Here is an 18,421-nt window from a genome sequence, read left to right as displayed (position 1 = left end):
CTGAGCCCTGAGCCTGCAGGAGGACTGCACAGATGATGGTGTGGGCCCCTGCATTCAGAAAAGTCAGGTCTGAAGTGTCTGTTGAGTAAGACCTCTTCCTGCTTTCTGTGGCTGCATTTCTGTCTCCATTACCCAAACAGTGACGGGGCAGCTGTGGGAAATTGGAGGGAAAGTAAAGGACCAAAGGTTGTGCTAGCCCTTCCCACAGCCCAGCCTTCAGTGTGGGCTCCTCCCTGTCTCCACCTCATCCTGCAGACCCTTGGGTGAAGCGGGCACACGCCTGCTGCTGTGTCGGCTATCCTGGCTCATCCAAGTCCCTCAACCCATCCGGGCCCATCAGGGGACGAGATGGGCGAGGTTTGAAGGCTGCAGAGACCTAGCTGCGTCTTCTGTTTTGAAATGATTTTAGATTCACAGAGAAGCCCACAACTCAGAGCCTCAGAATGCTTGTAGAGCCATCCTGGTGCTGTCCGTGGGATGTCTGGTTCAGTGGTGGACGGGGCCTGTGGTGGGCACAAGACCCTCTTGGGCAGTGCTGATCATCTGTACACGTGTCCCGTGATGGGACCGAGACCCGTGTCAGGGGCTGGATCCCCAGAGTCACGGCCTGGTGGGCACAGCTGGAGGGTTTCTGGTGTCTGGCTTCTTCTGGTCATTGGGACTAATCTGAAGCCGTTAGGTCGGGTGCCTGGGCCGGGCTTCTCTGCCAGAAACGCTGTCTTCTTCTCGTTTGTTCCAGTCTCGGGGAAGACTTCAGGGCTGGATGTGGATCCTTTTTTTCTCACAGTCTTGCCCCTGACAACGCCCTGCAGCAGTGTCTCTGCTGTGCTTCCTGTAGCCGGGGACCCTGTCCATGCCTCAGGGTCTTGCTGCTCAGGGTTCTGCTGTCAGCAGGAGCCTCCGTGGGCCTGTGGTTGATCTCAGCATCATCACATATCACCAGACTGCCCAGGGCCTGCGGCTGCCACTGTCTATTGCAGATGCCCTCCGGCCCGCCCCAGCCTTGCCTTCTCTGCCAGTTCCTTCCATGGTCGGAGCAGGCACCACACATCTGCCCAGGTCCTATGCACACTGCGGGTTTTTTGTGTGCCAGCTCTGGGAGCCTGACCTCCAATTCCTAAGAGCGGAGGCCTGTTCCTCGTCACCTGTGGTGTACACGCTTTGCCTGCTGGTGTCTGGCCACCATGGTCAGCCTCAGAGCCTCCCCCGTGGGGACTGGGGTGGGCTCTCTTCCCTTCTCAGCAGCCAGGCAGCCTCAGGCACTGGCGTCCAGGTTCCATTTTGGGTGCGTAGGCCCTCACTGGACCCCACGGGGCTCCCTACTCCTGCTGTGCTGCTTTGGCACATAGGGTACGCACACCTCTCTCTCCTCCCCCTTGCCAGCAGGTGCTGTGTGCCCTGCCTTCTCCCTCACCGTCTCCTTGCTGTGCAGGGTCAGAGGTGCTTCTCAGGAGGTGCCTGGGTGGGTGGGTGCTCTGGGCAGGGCTCCGGCCCCACTGACCCATTCCCCTTGTGCATGCAGATTGCACCCCCCCCTTCCCTGGCGGAGCCCCTGAAGGAGCTGTTCAAGCAGCAGGAGACGGTGCGGGGAAAGCTGCGTCTACAGCACAGCATCGAGCGGGTAAGAGGAGGTCCAGGCACGGGGGCCACTGCTGGGGGCCTGCGCTCACCCCTCCTCCCCCTCGCAGGAGAAGCTGATCGTGTCGTGTGAGCAGGAGATCCTGCGGGTGCATTGCCGGGCGGCCAGGACCATCGCCAACCAGGCAGTGCCTTTCAGTGCCTGCACGATGCTGCTGGACTCTGAGGTCTACAACATGCCTCTGGAGAGCCAGGTGGGTGACCCAGCGGGGCCAGGGGCCCAGGACCTCTCCTTCCTAGAAGAGCCGGCAGGCCTCACACGCCAGGCAGCATGGCAAGCACGGATCCAAGCGCTACGCTTGGAGCAGGACTGCCCCAGCTTCCCGTACTTGGCACACTGGGACCCGGGTGTCCCCCAGACTGCTGGACAGGGCCTCAGCCAGTGTGCAGCTCTGAGTCCTAAACTTCCCCTGGGACACTTGCGAAGCCAGGGTGAGCCGCTGCCCTCCCCGTCGAAGGCCCCAGCGGGTCGGGGTTCCCCAGCTGGACCTGTGCAGCCCAGGCTGTGCCAGCCAGCCCTTCCCCTGCTGTGAGCAGTGCTTGGCTGGGGGCCTGGGGCAGGCTGCAGCTGCATGACCCAGGACTGCCTTGCCTCCCACAACCGCTTCGAGTGCTGGCCTCCAGCCCGTGGCCTGTCACTGACTGCGTGGCAGTACTCCGGAGCTCACCTGGGGACTCCCAGCCTTGGGGAGCGTTTCCGGTGTCTTGACCTTTCCGTGTCCATGGCTTTATGCCGGGACCTCTGGACGGACGCCCTGGGTCCCACGAGCCCCGGAGGCTTGGCAGTAGAGCCTGGGGGGGCTCCAGTTAAAACGTTCCTAGTGTGTTAAGGCTCCCCTACCCTGAGGACGTAGATGCCTTCCCATTTATATGTTACACACAGGTTTTCTTTAAAGCAGAGCAGGAGTGTTTTGTGAATATTTGGAAGTTTTGCTCTTTGCGTCAAAAAAAAAAAAAAACCACTAAGTAATTTCCTGGGTCTCTTGAAGGTCCAAAGGAAAACACGGTCTCTCTCTCTCTCTCTCTCTCTCTTTTTTTTTTTTTTTTTTTTTTTTATTAGTATGGATAAACATACTACCTTTATGTGTTTATTTTTATGTGGTGCTGAGAATAGAACCCAGTGTCTCACACATGCTAGGCAAGCGCTCCACCACTGAACCACAGCCCCAGCCTAAAAGACAGTCTCCTGATGGTCAGGCTGAGGCCTCTTCTGCAGTACCTTGCTGACAGTCTGGGCACGAGGTGCACAGAGGCCACCGGCCTTCTGTTCTCAGAGCCTTTGGCATGTTCTTTCCAGGGTATGCAGGGGAGGCTGGGCACCTCCTTCCCAAGGGTGCCTGTGCCTGGTCCACAAGTACAGACCCATTTGTTGGGGTGAAAGTGGGGCTATGTGTGAGGAGGAAGCGGTCAGGACCACAGGACATGGAAGCCAGTGGGGAGGGCAGAACCAGGCCGCCCAGGGCCTGCAGCTCCCACCTCAGAGAAGGGAGGTGTGTTTCTGGAAAGTGGGGAGGTTGCCCGGGCACCACCAGCAGCTTCGTGTGATCCCTGTGCCATCTGTTTGAGCCTCTGGAATGGAGACTAGGGTCGAGGGACCTTACTCCATCCCACCCAGGACACGAAGCACCCCACTGGAAAGCCCCACCGAGGCGCAGCCCCTGTCAGCACTGCTGTGCCAGGGCAGGTCCCGAGTGGCTGCTGGGGGCTGCTGATGCCCAGGAACAGCCTCTCCAGGGAAGATGGGGGCGGGGGGGGGGGCGTCACCCCCTTGGCCCTGGACCAGGGTAACCTCCTGAGGTGACCACACCTCTGCTGGTCACCTCCCCAGCCCTCTTCCTCCAGACACACCTCGTTTGATTGACAGGGCGACGAGAACAAGTCCGTTCGAGATCGCTTCAATGCCCGCCAGTTCATCTCCTGGCTACAGGACGTGGATGACAAGTACGACCGAATGAAGGTGGGTGCCGCAGGCCGGTGGCTGGACACTGTGCATGCCTTGCCAGCCCTGCCCGCCCCCCACCAGCACACCACTACTGGCAGCCATGTGACTTGCCAGTTTTGCAGTTTCAGCTGCCCTGGGTCCCAGCCATCACCTGGCTCAGTGGGAGGCACAGTCACAACAGGCCACTGCGGTTTACACAGCCTGGGGGTGGGGTGGGGGGGGCTGCTGCACCCTCTCCACCTGTGTCCTCTCAGTTGCCAGTGCCTCAGCTGACAGAAGACCCCAGGGAGACCCTACCTGAAAGAGAATTAGGCTTTGTGCATTTCTACACCACTTTTTATCAATGCAAACTTTTGCAAGAAAAGTAGATTGGGAAAAAAGAATCTAAAGGAGGTAGCCCAAGAAAAGGGAGATAAAATGGCCAAACTTGGTGAGAAGATGTTCAGTGTAGTCATCAGTTTCACAACCAAAAACGACATGACCTTTAGAAGAATGCAAGGGGCTGGGGCTGCTGCCGTCTCCCTGCAGGTTCTGGGGGCGTCAGGGTGGCCCTGCAGGTCCCCGCCCGCACGTGCACTTGGGCAGTAGCTCAGTTTGGGCTGTGAAGGCAGAGGAGGAACTTCGGGCACTAGAAAGATGGAATGGGGGGATGGGCTGGGCTGGGCTGGGCTGTGGCTCAGTGGCAGAGCGCTTGCCTCGCATGCATGAGGCTCTGGGTTTGATTCTCAGCACTTCACACAAATCAATAAAATAAAGGTCCATCAACAACTAAAAAAATACTTTATTTAAATAAAGAATGTTGCAGCCACAGCCTTGTCCAGTCCTCAGGGGCTGCTGTGGTGGCTCTCAAGCCCTAGCAGACCCCCAGTGCAGCACAGCCGTGGGGCGGGGTGGTGGACGCAGGGCAGTCAGGGGCACAGACCATCCTGAGGGGCCGTCTTCCCAATGAGCAGCACCGTGGCTAGTTACAGAAAGGTCTGTGTCTTGCCAGGGCAGTGGGCCATGGGCAGTCAGGTCCGGGCCGCAGCCTGCTGTGCGTCTTGCCCTACAGAGGCAGCCGGGGCCGCGGGTGGCATCTGGGACCCTCACCCGTGTGTGTCCTGCAGACCTGCCTCCTGATGCGGCAGCAGCACGAGGCCGCAGCCCTCAATGCCGTGCAGAGGATGGAGTGGCAGCTGAAGGCACAGGAGCTGGACCCCGCAGGGCACAAGTCGCTGTGTGTGAACGAGGTGCCCTCTTTCTACGTGCCCATGGTCGATGTCAACGATGACTTTGTGCTGCTGCCAGCGTGACACCAGGGGAAAGTCGCAGGACACCGGCGAGGGCCGTAGTCACCAGTGCTGCTGACGTGCCCGCGGTGCAGGAGGGCACTGTGCCGGCCAGGTGGGAGGAGCCCAGAGACTGCACCTGGCCACACGCCTCGCCTGCCAGACCAGCCCGGAGGCCAGGAGACCAGAGTCTTTACCAGCGGTGGCAGGGAGAAGGGGCCCCCACGCTGCAGTGCCTCGTTGGCCCCAGCGGGAGGAGGAGACCGTGGCCCATCCAGAGGGGCACCTGGGTCCCTCCCAGCCAGCCGCAGGCACCCGAGGAGCAGGAGAGTGCGCTTTTGAAGTCCCTGCTCCCTTCTGATCAACTAAAGGAAACGACTGAGGCGTCCACCTCGCACAACAGTGACCTCTGGTCGGGGGCAGGAGTGTCCGCCCGCCACGGTCCTCAGGACAGGCTGGGACACTGAGGTCGCTAGTGCCAGGCGAGGGCCACCTGCCGGCCACAGAGGGACTCAGCCAGGACTCTCCAATAGTGTTTTTAATGGAGTCAAATCCACGTGGTTTGTATATTTTTTTCCTTTAATCTTGGGCATTTTGTTTCTCTTTCTGAGAACGTAACTTGAAACACTACAGAGCCAATAATCCTATAGAGAGTATCCGCGAACGAACGCTGTACAGTTTTATATACATTCACAATGTACTTTTGCTGCCTTCTAGATAATTTATTTTGCAACACATTACTGCACAGTTGTAAATAACTTATGTACTGTAACATCACTTTCAGTTATGTGTAAAGAAATAAATAAATTAATTAAAATGCTTCTCCCCCTGTGTGGTTCCTCAGGAGGTCCGGCCTCTGCTAGGGAGGTCGCTTCACCTGGAAACCCATCCCCCGGGGCTCCCGCTCCTCCCGCCTCCCCGTCCCACCATCATAGGACCGTGGCCTCGGCGGAGAGGCCCATCAGCTGGAGACAGCGGGCTCTCGCCGCCACCTGAGCCTGCGCAGGGTTTTTCCCATGACCAGGCAGCTGGAGCCCCACTGGGAGATGCCGACACTGGTCAGAAGGTGGGCTTGCTGAGGGTGGGCCCTCCACCTCGTGTTTTTCCCGAGCAGAACTGGTGATCCTGCTGTTGGGAGGGGCCAACAGGCCATTCATCCCTGACCTGTGGGCCCTTGCAGGCTACCTGCCTCGGTAGGGGGAGCTACAGAAAAGGCCCCCCAAGGGAGCGAGGAGGAGTCCCTGTGTCCTGTGAGCTGAGCTGGGTGAGCCATCACCCCTCAGGCCACGGGATCCCTCACCTGCCAGCCAGCCAGCTGGTGCTGCAGGGCATCCTGTGGCACAGGGTTCTCTCGGGACAGCCACCCTGCCAGCGTTGGGGCTTGGGCTCAGACAGGAAGGAACGAGAAGAGCCATTGGCTCGTCGGCAGCCTGGAGTAGGTGAGGGGTTGGAAAAGCCAAGAAGAGTTTTCTTCTTCCGGAGATGGTTCCTGAGGCAGGGCTGTCCCATGTGTGACTCGGCAGGAGAAAGGGTCCCCTGCGGGTGGGACCAGGCACTGCCCTGTGTAGGCTCCAAGATGCAGCTGCCTCCCACCCCACTTCCTCCCCCGGGGAGGACGGGAGGAGGGGCCCAGAGGAGGAAGCCCCTGGGCAGCATGTTGCCACAGACACCTGGAGCTACTGGTGGTCACCTGCATGGCATGCTCAGCCCCAGCCCTGCTGCACCTGGCCTTCGCTGCTTATGCCACTGGGCCCTCCCCACAGGCAGGACAGTCAGCAAGGCCTGCAGGCACTGCCCAATGTGCTCTGGGGACAGAACTGCTGGTCTCCACAAAGTACTGCGTTGTGTGACTCCAGTTCCGTGAGGCTGAAATGGGGAAAGGTAGCCTGAGCAGAGGCCCCCGGGCACTGGCACCATCCTATCCTTGACCTGCCATTGACCAGTGGCTCTTTGAAGTTGGTTTATTTGTTTTAATAAGGGATGGAAGAGATTTCTCCAGAGATGCTGAAAAGCATGTGGCGTGCAAAACTACAGTGGCAGTCAGAGCCGCTTAACCTCCCAGAGTGCCCCCGGAACGGGTGGTGAGTGACAGTCCAACACAGCCTGGTACGGTGGTGCCCTGTCAGACCAGCGCCTCCAAGATCAAGCAGGTCTGTCTGCTGACAGGAAGTCAGACAGGGCCTCCAGGGCAGTAGAGCAAGTGCTTTGTGAAAATCCCTTCTCCACACCCGCAGTGGGTCAGGCTGCTGAGACCACCGTCAGCACGTGGGAGAACCAAGGCCAAGCCTCGGGGTGTGCTGACCGCGGTGGGCTGACTGGAGCTGAGCTTTCCAGCCTGCCCTGCTCCTCTCTCACTGGTGACACCTTGGGAACCAGTGGCCTGGAGCCAAGGGGCTGCCTGTGCACAGGGCCACTGTTGTGACTCGATGTTGTGCCTGATGGCTCCGTGGAAAGCCACGGGGCCTGGTGTGACTAGACTGGCTTGGAATCTACTCCTGGGGAGGGGGAAAGCCTTCCTCCCACAGAAGCAGACAGCAGTGACTGTTCAGCATCACAGCTGCCTGGGGACAGATGCCTGTGTGGACGCCAGAAGCTCCGTGTGCCTGGGGCTAGAGAAGTCCATGTACACATGCAGGCCTGTGCATACCCAGGGCGGCTGAGCACATTCCAGCTCCTCACCTGAGCGTCAGGCCTTGTGCAAGATCAAGGCTGAGGCACAGCAGTGACCTACCAGAGCGCCAAGAAGCACCGACCGAGGACATACGGGGCCAGGGCCACTAGCTGAGCACCAAGCCAGCTGGCTGCACGCTGCAGCAGCCCCCAAACACCAAGCCTGGGGGGAGTAACGTGCAGAGTTGCCTCCTGTACTACGTAAAATGTCTAACACCGGCTTCTGCAAGTGGATGTCCAGAGCACAACGGAAACCGTGTCTGAAGAATTAAAGTGACGAGTAGAAACAGAGCCAGTAGATGGAGATGAGTTTAAAAGCAGCAGACGGAAATTTCATTGGTGGAAAATGGAATCACTGAATTTCACTTGGTAGAAGAAAGAATTGGCAGACAAGGCAGGTGAGCCGAGATGGAGTCTGAGGAAGGGAGCCACTCAGCTGCTGGGTGCCAACAGGTGTGCAGGACGGTGAGGCCGTGCTGGAGGGAGAAGGGGGCACCAGTGAAGGGATGACGGCCAGGGCACCCAAGCTCATGGACAAGACGAAGCAGGGCCAACAGGAAGAGACCTATGTGTGGACACATCATGGCTGAACTGTCCAGGCAAAAGGGAGAGGTCCTGACTGCAGCAGAGACCAGCACAGCCCACAGAAAGGACCTGCAGATCAGCAAGTGGCTTCTGGGCCAGCAGCCAGGCAGGCAGCCAGCTGCCCTGTCCAGAGTGCTGCAGAAAGTTAATCCAGACCCAGGCCTCGCAGCTGTAAAACCCCTCAGGACAACTGGGAGGACCCTTGGATGGCCTTGGGTTTGATGACCTAAGGCACCAGCCATGAGAGAATAAGCTAGACTTCATCCAAGTTAAAGATACGTGCAGCAGGGGTGCAGCTCAGCCAGAGAGCTCTCTGGTTTCAATCCCCAGAATCACGATTTAATAAATAAAAATATGTCTATCAAAAAAAAAGGAAGAACCGGGGGGCTGGGGATGTGGCTCAAGCGGTAGCACGCTCGCCTGGCATGCGTGTGGTCCGGGTTCGATCCTCAGCACCACATACAAACAAAGATGTTGTATCCGCCGAAAACTAAAAAAATAAATATTTAAAAAAAAAAAAAAGGAAGAACCGGGTCTGGGGTTGCGGCTCAGTGGTGGAGTGCTTGCCTAGCACAGGTAAGGCACTGGGTTCCATCCTCAGCACCACATAAAAAAATAAAGGTATCGTGTCCATCTGCGACTAAAAAATATATTTTGAAATAAAGGAAAAATCGGTTACATTTCTACATATTAGTAATTAAAAATCTGAAAAGGATATTTAGGAAATAAATAAAAGAATAAATAATTAGGAATAAAGTTAGCCAATGGAGTAGAAGCATGGTACACCCTAGCATGTGTGAGGCACTGGGTTCGATTCTCAGCACTACATGTAAATAAATGAATAAAATAAAGGTCCATCGACAAAAACTTTTTTTTTTAATTTAAAAATAAATTGAAAGATAGCCTGAAGATATTTCCATCCCCTGTACCCAAAATAAACCAGCTGTCTTGGAAAAGAGTAACAAAGCCGAGGGACACCCAATCCTCAGTTTCAAGACTCCGCACCTGGCTATGGCAAAAAGAAAGAACCCTGCAGGGGAGGCCCCAGGAGGGTGCCCACTCAGGGAACAGACCTGGAGACCACGCAGAAGCCGGTTTTATGGAAGGTATCCACGTGTTTCAGAGAAGTGGCGGTCCACACGCAACATGACTAGGTTGACCCGTGTCTCACTCCACATACAGAAATCACCTGGCTGAGAGCCGGTGTCAGAGGGCTCGCCTAGCATGCAAAGGCTCTGGCTCCAGGCCCAGCACCAACAAAACAAAACTCAAATTTTCCAAGTGCAGTGGTGCATGCTGAGATCCCAGCAACTCAGGAGACAGGCAAGAGGATCACAAGTCCAAGGCCAGCCTCAACAATTTAGCAAGGCTCAAATAAGGGCTGAGAATGTACTCGTGCTAGGTGGAGCACTTGGTAGCAGGTGGGAGGCCCTGGGCTCCATCCCCAGCACCACAAAACAAAGACCCTGTCAAGAGTCAAAAGGCAACTTGAGAATGGGAGGTAAGGGGTTAATATCCAGAGCATACAGAGAATCCCTAAAGCTCGGTAACCAAGCAGACAATCCCATCTGGAAACGGGCAGGAATCCTGAGTCGACATTCCTCCAAGAATCACAAGATGCCAAGACGCACGGTGGCCGATGCCAGCCGCCACATTCGGAAACGCAGACCAGAACCACCTGAAGGCGCCTCCTGCCCACCAGCAGCCTTCCCTGCGAGGACTGCACAATGATGCCCGGAGGCTGTGGTGGCCTCAGCCCTTGGGCACAGCTGGTGGGAACAGGAAGTGGCTCAGCGGCAGCAGAAGATGGTGTGGAGGGGCCTCGGAAAGCTGAAGTCCACACACCAACGGGAATTGGAAAGAGGAGTCCCACTGGCTTTGGCAGTTCTGGGGACTGAACCTCGGGATCCGATCCCCTCCCAGCCCTCTGATGTATTTTGGGACAGGTCTCACCACGTTGCCCAGGCTGGCCTCAGATTTGCCTCAGCCTCTGGGGACACTCGTTCTGGAGGCATCTGCCACTACGACCCTCAGGAAGAATGTCTTGAAGAGATCTGTGACCATGTTCCCAGCAGCATTTGAGCGCCATAGCTAAATGTGAAAGTGACCAGAGTCCACTCTCTGGTCAGTGAGCGAGCCAAGCATGGCCTAGCTGTGTCACAGAATATCACTTCACCTTAAAAAGCAAATTCTCTCTCTCTTTTTAAGATGGGTCTTGCTGTGTTGCCCAGGCTGGCCTTGAACTCAAGGTCCTCCTGTTTCAGCCTCCAAAGTAGCTGGGATTACAGGTGAGCACCACCACACCCAGCTAACAGGGAAATACAGGAAATAAGTTCTGACACATGCTACTCTGGGTGAACCTGGAGCACTTTATGCTAGGAGAAGCCAGTCACAGAAAGACTGACACGGGTGGTTCCACGTAGAAGAAACGGAGTCTTCCAAATCAGAAGTAGAGCGGTGGCTACCAGGGCCAGGGAGGGAGACAGGGGAGTGACTGCTTAACAGGGAGGGTTCCCATTTCACAAGATGCAGAATCACAGAGGTTGACCTGGCAATGGCTGCACATCGTGACTGCATCTGCCACCACTGACCTGGACACTCAGAGATGATGGGTCTGACCACATGCATCACACATCCGGGAAGGAAAGCACTGGCAGAAGTGTCCTGATGTTGGGCCTGGGGATGTGGCTCAAGCGGTAGCGCGCTCGCCTGGCATGCGTGCGGCCCGGGTTCGATCCTCAGCACCACATACAAACAAAGATGTTGTGTCCGCCAAGAACTAAAAAATAAATATTAAAAAAAAGAAGTGTCCTGATGCTGGGGTGGGAAACAGGGCAGCTGCTGTGAAAACCAGGGTCCTTCCAACAGCTGACCACACTCCCTGAAGACCCAGCAATTCCACTCCTGCAATTCCACTCGTGCAAACAGGTGCTCCAAGTACACGGTGTTCACAAAACAGGATGAGCTGCTGACCGATGCCACCATACCCCGCGGGAGCCTCGGACCCAACACTCCAGGAGTCCACTTGGAAAAGCACCCAGAACAGGCAAGTGCACAGCAGAAGGCGGAGCAGAGATCACCAGCAGTGGGGAGGAGTGGTGAGGGTTTCCCTCACACGTTCAAGGCCAGCCTCAGCAATTTCTGCCCTGTCTCAAAAAATCAAAAGGGCTGGAGACGTAGCTTTAGTGGTAGATAGAAAACCCCTGGGGTCAATCCTCAGTACCATGTCAAAAAAAAAAAAAAAAAAACAGTAGCTAAAATGGTAAGTTTTATGCTATGTGTACTTCACCATCAGTTTAAAAATTAAAGACTACTCTAAAACAACAAAACAGAAGGAAAAGGCTCCACAGAGACTGGAACAGAATCACCACATGCCCCACAGTCCAATCCAGGGGTGTGCCCACCAGAGCTGAGCAGGCCACCTGGTGCCAAGCAGAAGGGAAAGAACCCACAAGTCCACCAGCCAGGGGCGGATAAGGAAAGGTGGAGCATGTCCAGTCATAAACACTGCGGTGCTGACTGCCCCGGGAGGAAGCCAGACCTACAAGACCACGGGACCTGTGACTGCATTTACTGGAATATCCAGAGCAGCTGGCGCTTGTCAGGGGCTGGCGGAGGGGGAGTCTAACAGCCCAGGATAACACTGTAAGACTAAATGACACTGACTGGGGGCTGGGGATGTGGCTCAAGTGGTAGCGTGCTCGCCTGGCATGCGTGCGGCCCGGATCCTCTGCACCACATACAAACAAAGATGTGTGTCCGCCAAGAACTAAAAAATAAATATTAAAAAAATCTCTCTCTCTCTCTCTCTGTCTCTCTTTAAAAAATTAAATAAATAAATGACACTGATTGCCTGCTTCGATGTTTAGATTTACTTTGTGGTTGCTGTGCTGAGGACCAAACCAACTGGACCCCATCCCCATCCCAGAACTGTACACTTTAAGGTGCTTACTTTATGTTATGTGAATTCCACCCCAATAGACTTTTTTTAAAAATTTATTTATTTATTTATGTGGTGCTGAGCATCCAACCCAGTACACCTCACATATGCTAGGCAAGAACTCTGCCTCTGAGCCACAACCCCAGCCCTTCCTCCCACAGACTTTTAAAAAGCTACTATCAGAGCTGGGCTATAGCTCAGTTGGTAGAGTTCTTGCCTCCCATGCACAGGACCCTGGTTCAAACCCCAGCACCACAAGGGGGAAAAAAAAAAAAAAAGCTAATGTTGTTCTTTTAAATGCAAAAATGCCAATTATGAGGTGCCCAGGTGTGGTGGCCCTGAGAAGGAGTTCAGCAGTTCAAAGCCAGCCTCAGCAACAGCAAGGCACTAAGCAACTCGGTGAGACCCTGTCTCTAATAAAATACAAAATAGGGCTGTGGTGGCTCAGTGGTAGAGTGCCCCTGAGTTCAATCCCCTGTACCAAAAAAAAAAAAAAAAAAAAAGCCAATTGTGAATTTTTATGAAAACACAGAGCCCGTTCACAAAGCAAAAGAAAACAAACGTGAAAAAAATTCTACAGATTTTACTAGTTTGTGATCTACTGTTGAGAAAAACCAGAGCTAAGAATAAAGAAGCGGGTGGAGGGGGGGGGGCCGCTGGGGCTGGGCTCAGCGGTGGAGCGCTCGTCTAGCACATGCGAGGCCCTGGGTTCGATCCTCAGCACCACACAAAAATAAAGTAAAGGTATTGTGTCCACCTACAGATTAAAAAAACAAAAAGAATAAAGAAGCCCTACCTGGCTCCTGGAGCGGCAGCATCCATGGCGCCCAGCGCTACCCCAGGTACGAGTGACTGCCAAGATGTAGTGGACGGCGCAGAGCCAACGGGCAGACATCGCCCTCGGCTTCCAGGTCTTTCGGGCTCACTGGTCGCAAGGCAGATCCCCGCAACCTCAGCGGGAGCCCGCGTCCGAACGCCCACCGGGCCCAGCGCACCTGTGCGCTGGCTCACACCTGAGCGCCCGCCGGCCACGCCCCCAGCAGGACCCTGGAGCTGGCTCCGCCCGCGAGTGGCTCCAGGTCCCGCCCCGTGTCTCCGCCCACCGCAGTCCCGCCCAGACCCACTCGCCCCGCAGCCCCGCCCCTCCGGGGCTCCTCCCCGGAGGCCCCGCCCCTGCCTCCGCCCATCGCGACCCCGCCCCGCGGGCTCCTCCCCGGAGGCCCCGCCCCTGCCTCCGCCCATCGCGACCCCGCCCCGCGGGCTCCTCCCCGGAGGCCCCGCCCCTGCCTCCGCCCATCGCGACCCCGCCCCGCGGGCTCCTCCCCGGAGGCCCCGCCCCTGCCTCCGCCCATCGCGACCCCGCCCCGCGGGCTCCTCCCCGGAGGCCCCGCCCCTGCCTCCGCCCATCGCGACCCCGCCCCGCGGGCTCCTCCCCGGCTTCCGACTCTCCGGGTCCAGTCCCCGGCTTGGAGCCGGAGCGCGGCGGCGAAGGACGCATGGACCGCGAGGCGCGGGTGCTGTGCGCGGCAGGAGGCTTCGGCCGGGCTCGGCGCCTACTGGCCGCCGCCTCGTGGCTGCCCTGCGTGGCACTGGGGCTGGCGCTGAGCTCGGAGCCGCTGCTCACCGCGCGGCCCGCGCACCACTGCCGTCCAGACCCCGCGCTACTACCGCCCTCGCTGCGTGCCCTGCGCGGGCCGGCGCTGCTCGATGCCAGCGTGCCGCGCCTGGGTCCCGCGCGCGCCCTGAGCCCGTGCCTGCTCCTGCGCTACCCGGTGGCCGGCGCCCGCCCGAGCTCCGCGCTCGCGCCAAACGGCACGCGGTCCTGCACGCGCGGCTGGCTCTATACGCTCCCCGCCGCCGGCCTGATGCACAGCCCGGTCACCCAGGTGCGCCCGCCCGAGGGGTCTGCCCAGGAACGAGCGGGCAGGGACGTGGGTGGTTTGGGGGTCTTCCGCCCTGCTGCGGGTCCCTCCCTGTGCCTTTGCCGGGGTTCTCACTGGGGGCCCGCCCGCCCCCTCCCGCCATGCGGGTGCAGCAGGTATACCCGGACTCTTGGCCACCACTATGGGTGGGCTGCGGGCAGGAGAATTTAGGCTGGAGGCGAGGGCAGGTGGGCGTGGGTGGTAAGCCGGGCCTGGAATTCAAAGTTCCAGGCTCGTTTTGAGCAACTAATGGCTTTGGGCCAGGTAGGTGCTGGGACTGCGTTTCCAGAACAGAGGCGGTTTTGAATGGAGGGAATGGCGAGTCGGTTTCATTTCAGAGGGAGATCTGCGCGTGGGCGTTGGCCTGGAGGCCACGACCAAGCGGGGCTCAGGGTTCTGGGTGAGAGCACTTGGGAAATGGGCGCCCTTCCCACTAGCCCGCCTCCCCCTTGGCAGCCCGTCTTCACCCGGGAGCAGAGGCCACATCTCTGAGGGCCTGCCTGGGTCCCTGAAACTGGTGGGGTTCTGCTCCCCGCCTCCCAGCGTCCCTCCTGCTGGCTCCTGATGGATCCATGCCCCTCACCTTCAGAAGGGTCGGGTTTTAAAATTAAAACGGCCTAGCAGGACCCACAGGCCTGTTTAACCTGGGGAGAAGAGGCAGGGATGAGGAAAGGGGAGGCCGCCTGCCCAGCAGGTCAAGGGCCCTTGGCTGCCGGAAAGGCAAAGCCTTGAGCGCTCTCCACTTGAGAGCTGGGCAGGGCGAGGGCAGAAGGGTGGGCAGGACGTGCAGCCCGTTTCAGACCTGAAGCCCCTGGGCCTGCGGTGGCGTTGTGTTTCATAGGCCCTAGGCCCTGAGTATCACTGGACACTTAAGGGCTGACAGGGCCAGTCGTGGGGGAGGGTGGGACGGCACTTCTGAGAAAAGCAAAACCTTAGGGCGGGAAGATCCCCCCACAGCAGACTTGGGGCTGCATGTAGCATCTTGGGGACCCCAAGGCATTGCCATCGAGGGCTCAAATCAAAGGTTGTTCCAATTCTAGGCAAAGACCACCAGAGTCAAAAAAAGCTGCTGTTTCATTTCCAAGTTCCTTGCCCTCTCGTGTCCCCAGAGAGGGGTTCTGGGGCTCCCTGCATCTTGTACCCCCAGCAAGGGAGAGTCCTGGGCTGCTCCACAATGGCTGGTGTTCCCCACAGTGGGACCTGGTGTGTGAAGATAGCTGGAAGGTTCCGCTGGAGCAGACGTGCCACTTCCTGGGCGGGCTGCTAGGCTGTGTCCTTCTGGGTGCAGGGTGTGACAGGTGAGACCCTGCCCTTCCTCTGCCCTTAGCTCCCAGCCTTTAAGGTGCACCGTGACCCACACCAGCATGTGTCCCCCTGCCCACCAGGTTTGGCCGCCGGGCTGTTTTTGTGGTCTCCCTGGTGCTGGCCACAGTCCTGGGGGCCAGTGAAGCCCTGGCTGCCGGTTTCCAGACCCTCCTGGCCCTGAGGTTTCTCCACGGGGGCACCTTGGCAGGGGCCTTCCTTGCCCTTTATGTAGCTCGTGAGTAGTGTGAGGGGCTGCCTAGGGAGGGGCAGTGGGCAGCACGGGAACCACTCTGGCACTCACTGAGGACCCTCCTCAGGAAGGCAGTGGCCACTGGTGTTTGTTCCAGGGCCCCCAACTAGGGCTGGTGACAGTCGGCCCCCAGATCCAGCTCCAGACAGCAGCACTCCAAGAGGCCTTGGCCTCAGCCATCTTTGTCTGCCCAGGCCTGGAGCTGTGTGACCCCCCCCACTGCCTGGCCTTCTCCATGGGAGCTGGCTCTTCTCAGTGGTGGGCACCCTGCTGCTGCCTGGGCTGGCCATGCTGGTGCAGGACTGGCGCCTTCTGCAGGGCCTGAACGCCCTGGTGACTGGATTCTTGCTGCTCTTTTGGGGGTGAGTACTACAGGGGTCGGGCAGGGGCCGCCCTGGGGGCCAGTAGATACCTTCTCTGTACTTCTATTCTACACCTGCTACTTGGCCACAGCACAGGGTGACAGGAAGCCACATCCATGTCCCAACCCCTTTCGGTCCAGGGAGGGCACTGGCTTTGCTGCTCCATCATGGAAGAGGTGAGCAGGCCACAGGCCTCCTTGACAACCCTGCAGGTTCCCAGCTCTGTTCCCTGAGTCTCCCTGCTGGCTTCTGGCCACGGGGCAGGTGACCCAAGCAGGCAGGATTCTGTGGCACTTTGCAGAAGCCAGCGGCCTGGACCCTGATGACAGCTCCTCAGAGGAGAACTCCCTGGCTACAGGTAACGCACTAGCCAGGGAGTGGCGAGGCAGGGGCTAGAGGAGGGAGGGCCTGGGAGGCCCCCTGCCCCTCTCACCTGCTCCCTCCTCTCCCTGGTCCAGAGCTAGCCGCGCTGTCTGCAGGCAACCCGCAGCCCCAGGACCACTCCATCCTGGGCCTCCTGCACACCCGTGTCACCTGGAGGAACGGGCTCATCCTGGGATTTGGTTCGTGAGGAGGAGAAGGCCCGGGGTGGGCCAGGGTTTGCAGCCACCCCAGGGGAGGGTGTTTGGTGGATACAGCTCTGCTTCCTTCCAGGCTGATGGGTGGGGGCATCAGGGCCGGCTTCCTCCGCCGCCTGGCCCCAGGCGAGCCCGCCTTCTACCTGCCCTGTTTCCTGGAAGCTGGCCTGGAGGCTGCAGCCACCCTCCTGCTGTTCCTGACGGCAGATCGCTGTGGACGTCGCCCTGTCCTGCTGCTGGGCACCGTGGCTGCACGCCTGGCATCCCTGCTACTCCTCGCTGGGGCTCAGTGTGAGCTTGGGGCCCAAGCAGGCCACACAGGGGTCCCTGGGTGTGGGCCAAGGTCTGTCCTGCTCGTGGTGCCCAAGGGGAGAGGCACAGCTCCTACCTTCCTGTTCCCTCCATCCCCCACGTATACCAGGGGAAATCAAGGCCTGAAAAAGTTAAGGGACCAAGAAGATCCCTCATGACAGCCAACTACTGCTGTCCTGCCTGGGCCTGGCCACCTGTGCCCGACACAGTGTAGGTGAAAGTTCAGAGGTCAGGCCTAGTAGGCTCTGCCAGCATCGAGCAGCCAGGGCCGGTTTGGGCTGGCATGGGAGAATCATCTCCACAGGGCCATCTAATCTAGCACAGAAAGGAAGTAGTTGACTTTGGGGACAGTTCTCAAATTGCAAAGGAAGTAGCATGAGCAGAGAGGCTACAGGTGGACAGTCCCTGAGCTGTGTTTCTGGCCAGACTCTCTAGAATCCAAGCTGTCTGCACAGGAGGGCGTGAGGGACTGGACACCCATATGCCCCAGTGTGTGTGTGTGGGGGGCATTGGGGACGGAGGGGCCCTGAGGAGTCGGGTGAGAAGGCCTGGGGGAGAGCCCCTGAGGACCTTGCCCTTTGTCCCCAGACCTGCCAGGCTGGACCACACTGTCCCTTTCTGTCCTGGGGCTCCTGGCCTCCCAGGCTGTGTCGGAGCTCAGTGTTCTCTTTGCAGCTGAGGCCTTCCCCACCGTGATCAGGTGAGTGCAGAGCTGGCCAGCAACGTGGAAGGGTCAGCTGGACAGAGGCCTGTGCCCCCACCATCCTGCACCTGAATAGGGCCATTGAGCGCTGCCCTCCTGGATGACCGGGGCCATCCACAGGAGGACTTAGGCACAGCTTAGGAAGGAGGTGTGGGGTGCCTTCCAGGGTGGCAGACATCAGGGCAGAAGAGAACAGTTGGTCACATCTGCTTTCCTGGAGCCACACCTCAGGCTCTGAGAGGGCCACACCACTCCCTGCCCATGGGAGTGGTTGGAACCACAGCACACTGGGGACCCAGCTGCACCCCGCATGCTCTCTCCCACAGGGGGGCCGGGCTGGGCCTGGTGCTGGGGGCCGGGTTCCTGGGCCGGGCTGCTGCCCCGCTCACTGACATCCGTGGCCGGCACGGCTTCTTCCTACAAGACGTGGTCTTCACCTCCCTGGCCATCCTCATCCTGCTCTGTGTCCTGCTGCTGCCCGAGACCCATGGCCGGGAGCTGCCCCAGTCACTGGAAGATGCTGACCACCTACACGGCTCCCCGCTCCTGCGTGGGTGTCCACCTCAGGACCACCTGCCTCTGCTGCTGCCCTCCCACTCGGGATGAGCAGCCACACCGCCCAGCAGCACTACTGTTGCTGGGGGGCCCCTATGAGCCAGGACAAGGGCCACAGCTGAACACCCCCAAGGGCTGACCAGAGCTGCCACAGCGAGGCAGACACATCCCACCAAGACCGCCAGTCAGTGCGGGCAGGGAGGCGGTGGACACAGCAGGAAGGGGCCCTGGACGGGCCCCTGGGTTTGGGGGGCTGGCTTCCATCTCTTCCGTGGCCATGCCACCAGATGGGCAGGACAGAGGCAGCTATGGAGTGTGGCATCCACCAGGTGGGCAGGGCTGGCCTGGTGCCTTGTCCCACATGGCACACACTCTGGCCTCACCGGGACAG

General features: G+C 58.6%; 2 protein-coding genes across 11 annotated transcripts in view; both read left to right on the top strand.

Moving 5' to 3' along the window:
• Ankrd11 (ankyrin repeat domain containing 11) overlaps positions 1-5,671 on the top strand; it is a 154,046-nt gene extending 148,375 nt beyond the window's left edge. For 9 of the 10 annotated variants that reach the window (XM_027932940.3, XM_071605070.1, XM_027932937.3 and 6 more), the window contains 4 exons: positions 1,523-1,621; positions 1,689-1,832; positions 3,503-3,595; positions 4,687-5,671. In XM_027932940.3, coding sequence (XP_027788741.2) covers positions 1,523-1,621; positions 1,689-1,832; positions 3,503-3,595; positions 4,687-4,872 — 522 coding nt within the window. In that variant the 3' untranslated portion in view covers positions 4,873-5,671. Of the gene's footprint in view, positions 1-1,522; positions 1,622-1,688; positions 1,833-3,466; positions 3,596-4,686 lie in introns of those variants that run through there. The other variant, XM_071605071.1, reaches the window with a different exon arrangement.
• An 8,229-nt stretch (positions 5,672-13,900) lies between these two features.
• Positions 13,901-18,178, top strand: Slc22a31 (solute carrier family 22 member 31). The gene is given in 10 exon segments (XM_071604563.1): positions 13,901-13,929; positions 15,160-15,263; positions 15,351-15,505; positions 15,715-15,765; positions 15,768-15,882; positions 16,095-16,240; positions 16,341-16,449; positions 16,537-16,751; positions 17,361-17,472; positions 17,802-18,178. Coding segments are annotated over 10 exon segments (1,308 nt in total). The 5' UTR covers positions 13,901-13,908; the 3' UTR covers positions 18,082-18,178.
• Positions 18,179-18,421: the final 243 nt, after the last annotated feature.

The sequence above is a fragment of the Marmota flaviventris genome, chromosome 18 (genome assembly GCF_047511675.1).
Source record: "Marmota flaviventris isolate mMarFla1 chromosome 18, mMarFla1.hap1, whole genome shotgun sequence".
Classification (NCBI taxonomy): Eukaryota; Metazoa; Chordata; class Mammalia; order Rodentia; family Sciuridae; genus Marmota; species Marmota flaviventris.
The sequence above is the reverse complement of the archived record's forward strand: the minus strand, read 5'-3'. Positions and strand labels throughout refer to the sequence as shown.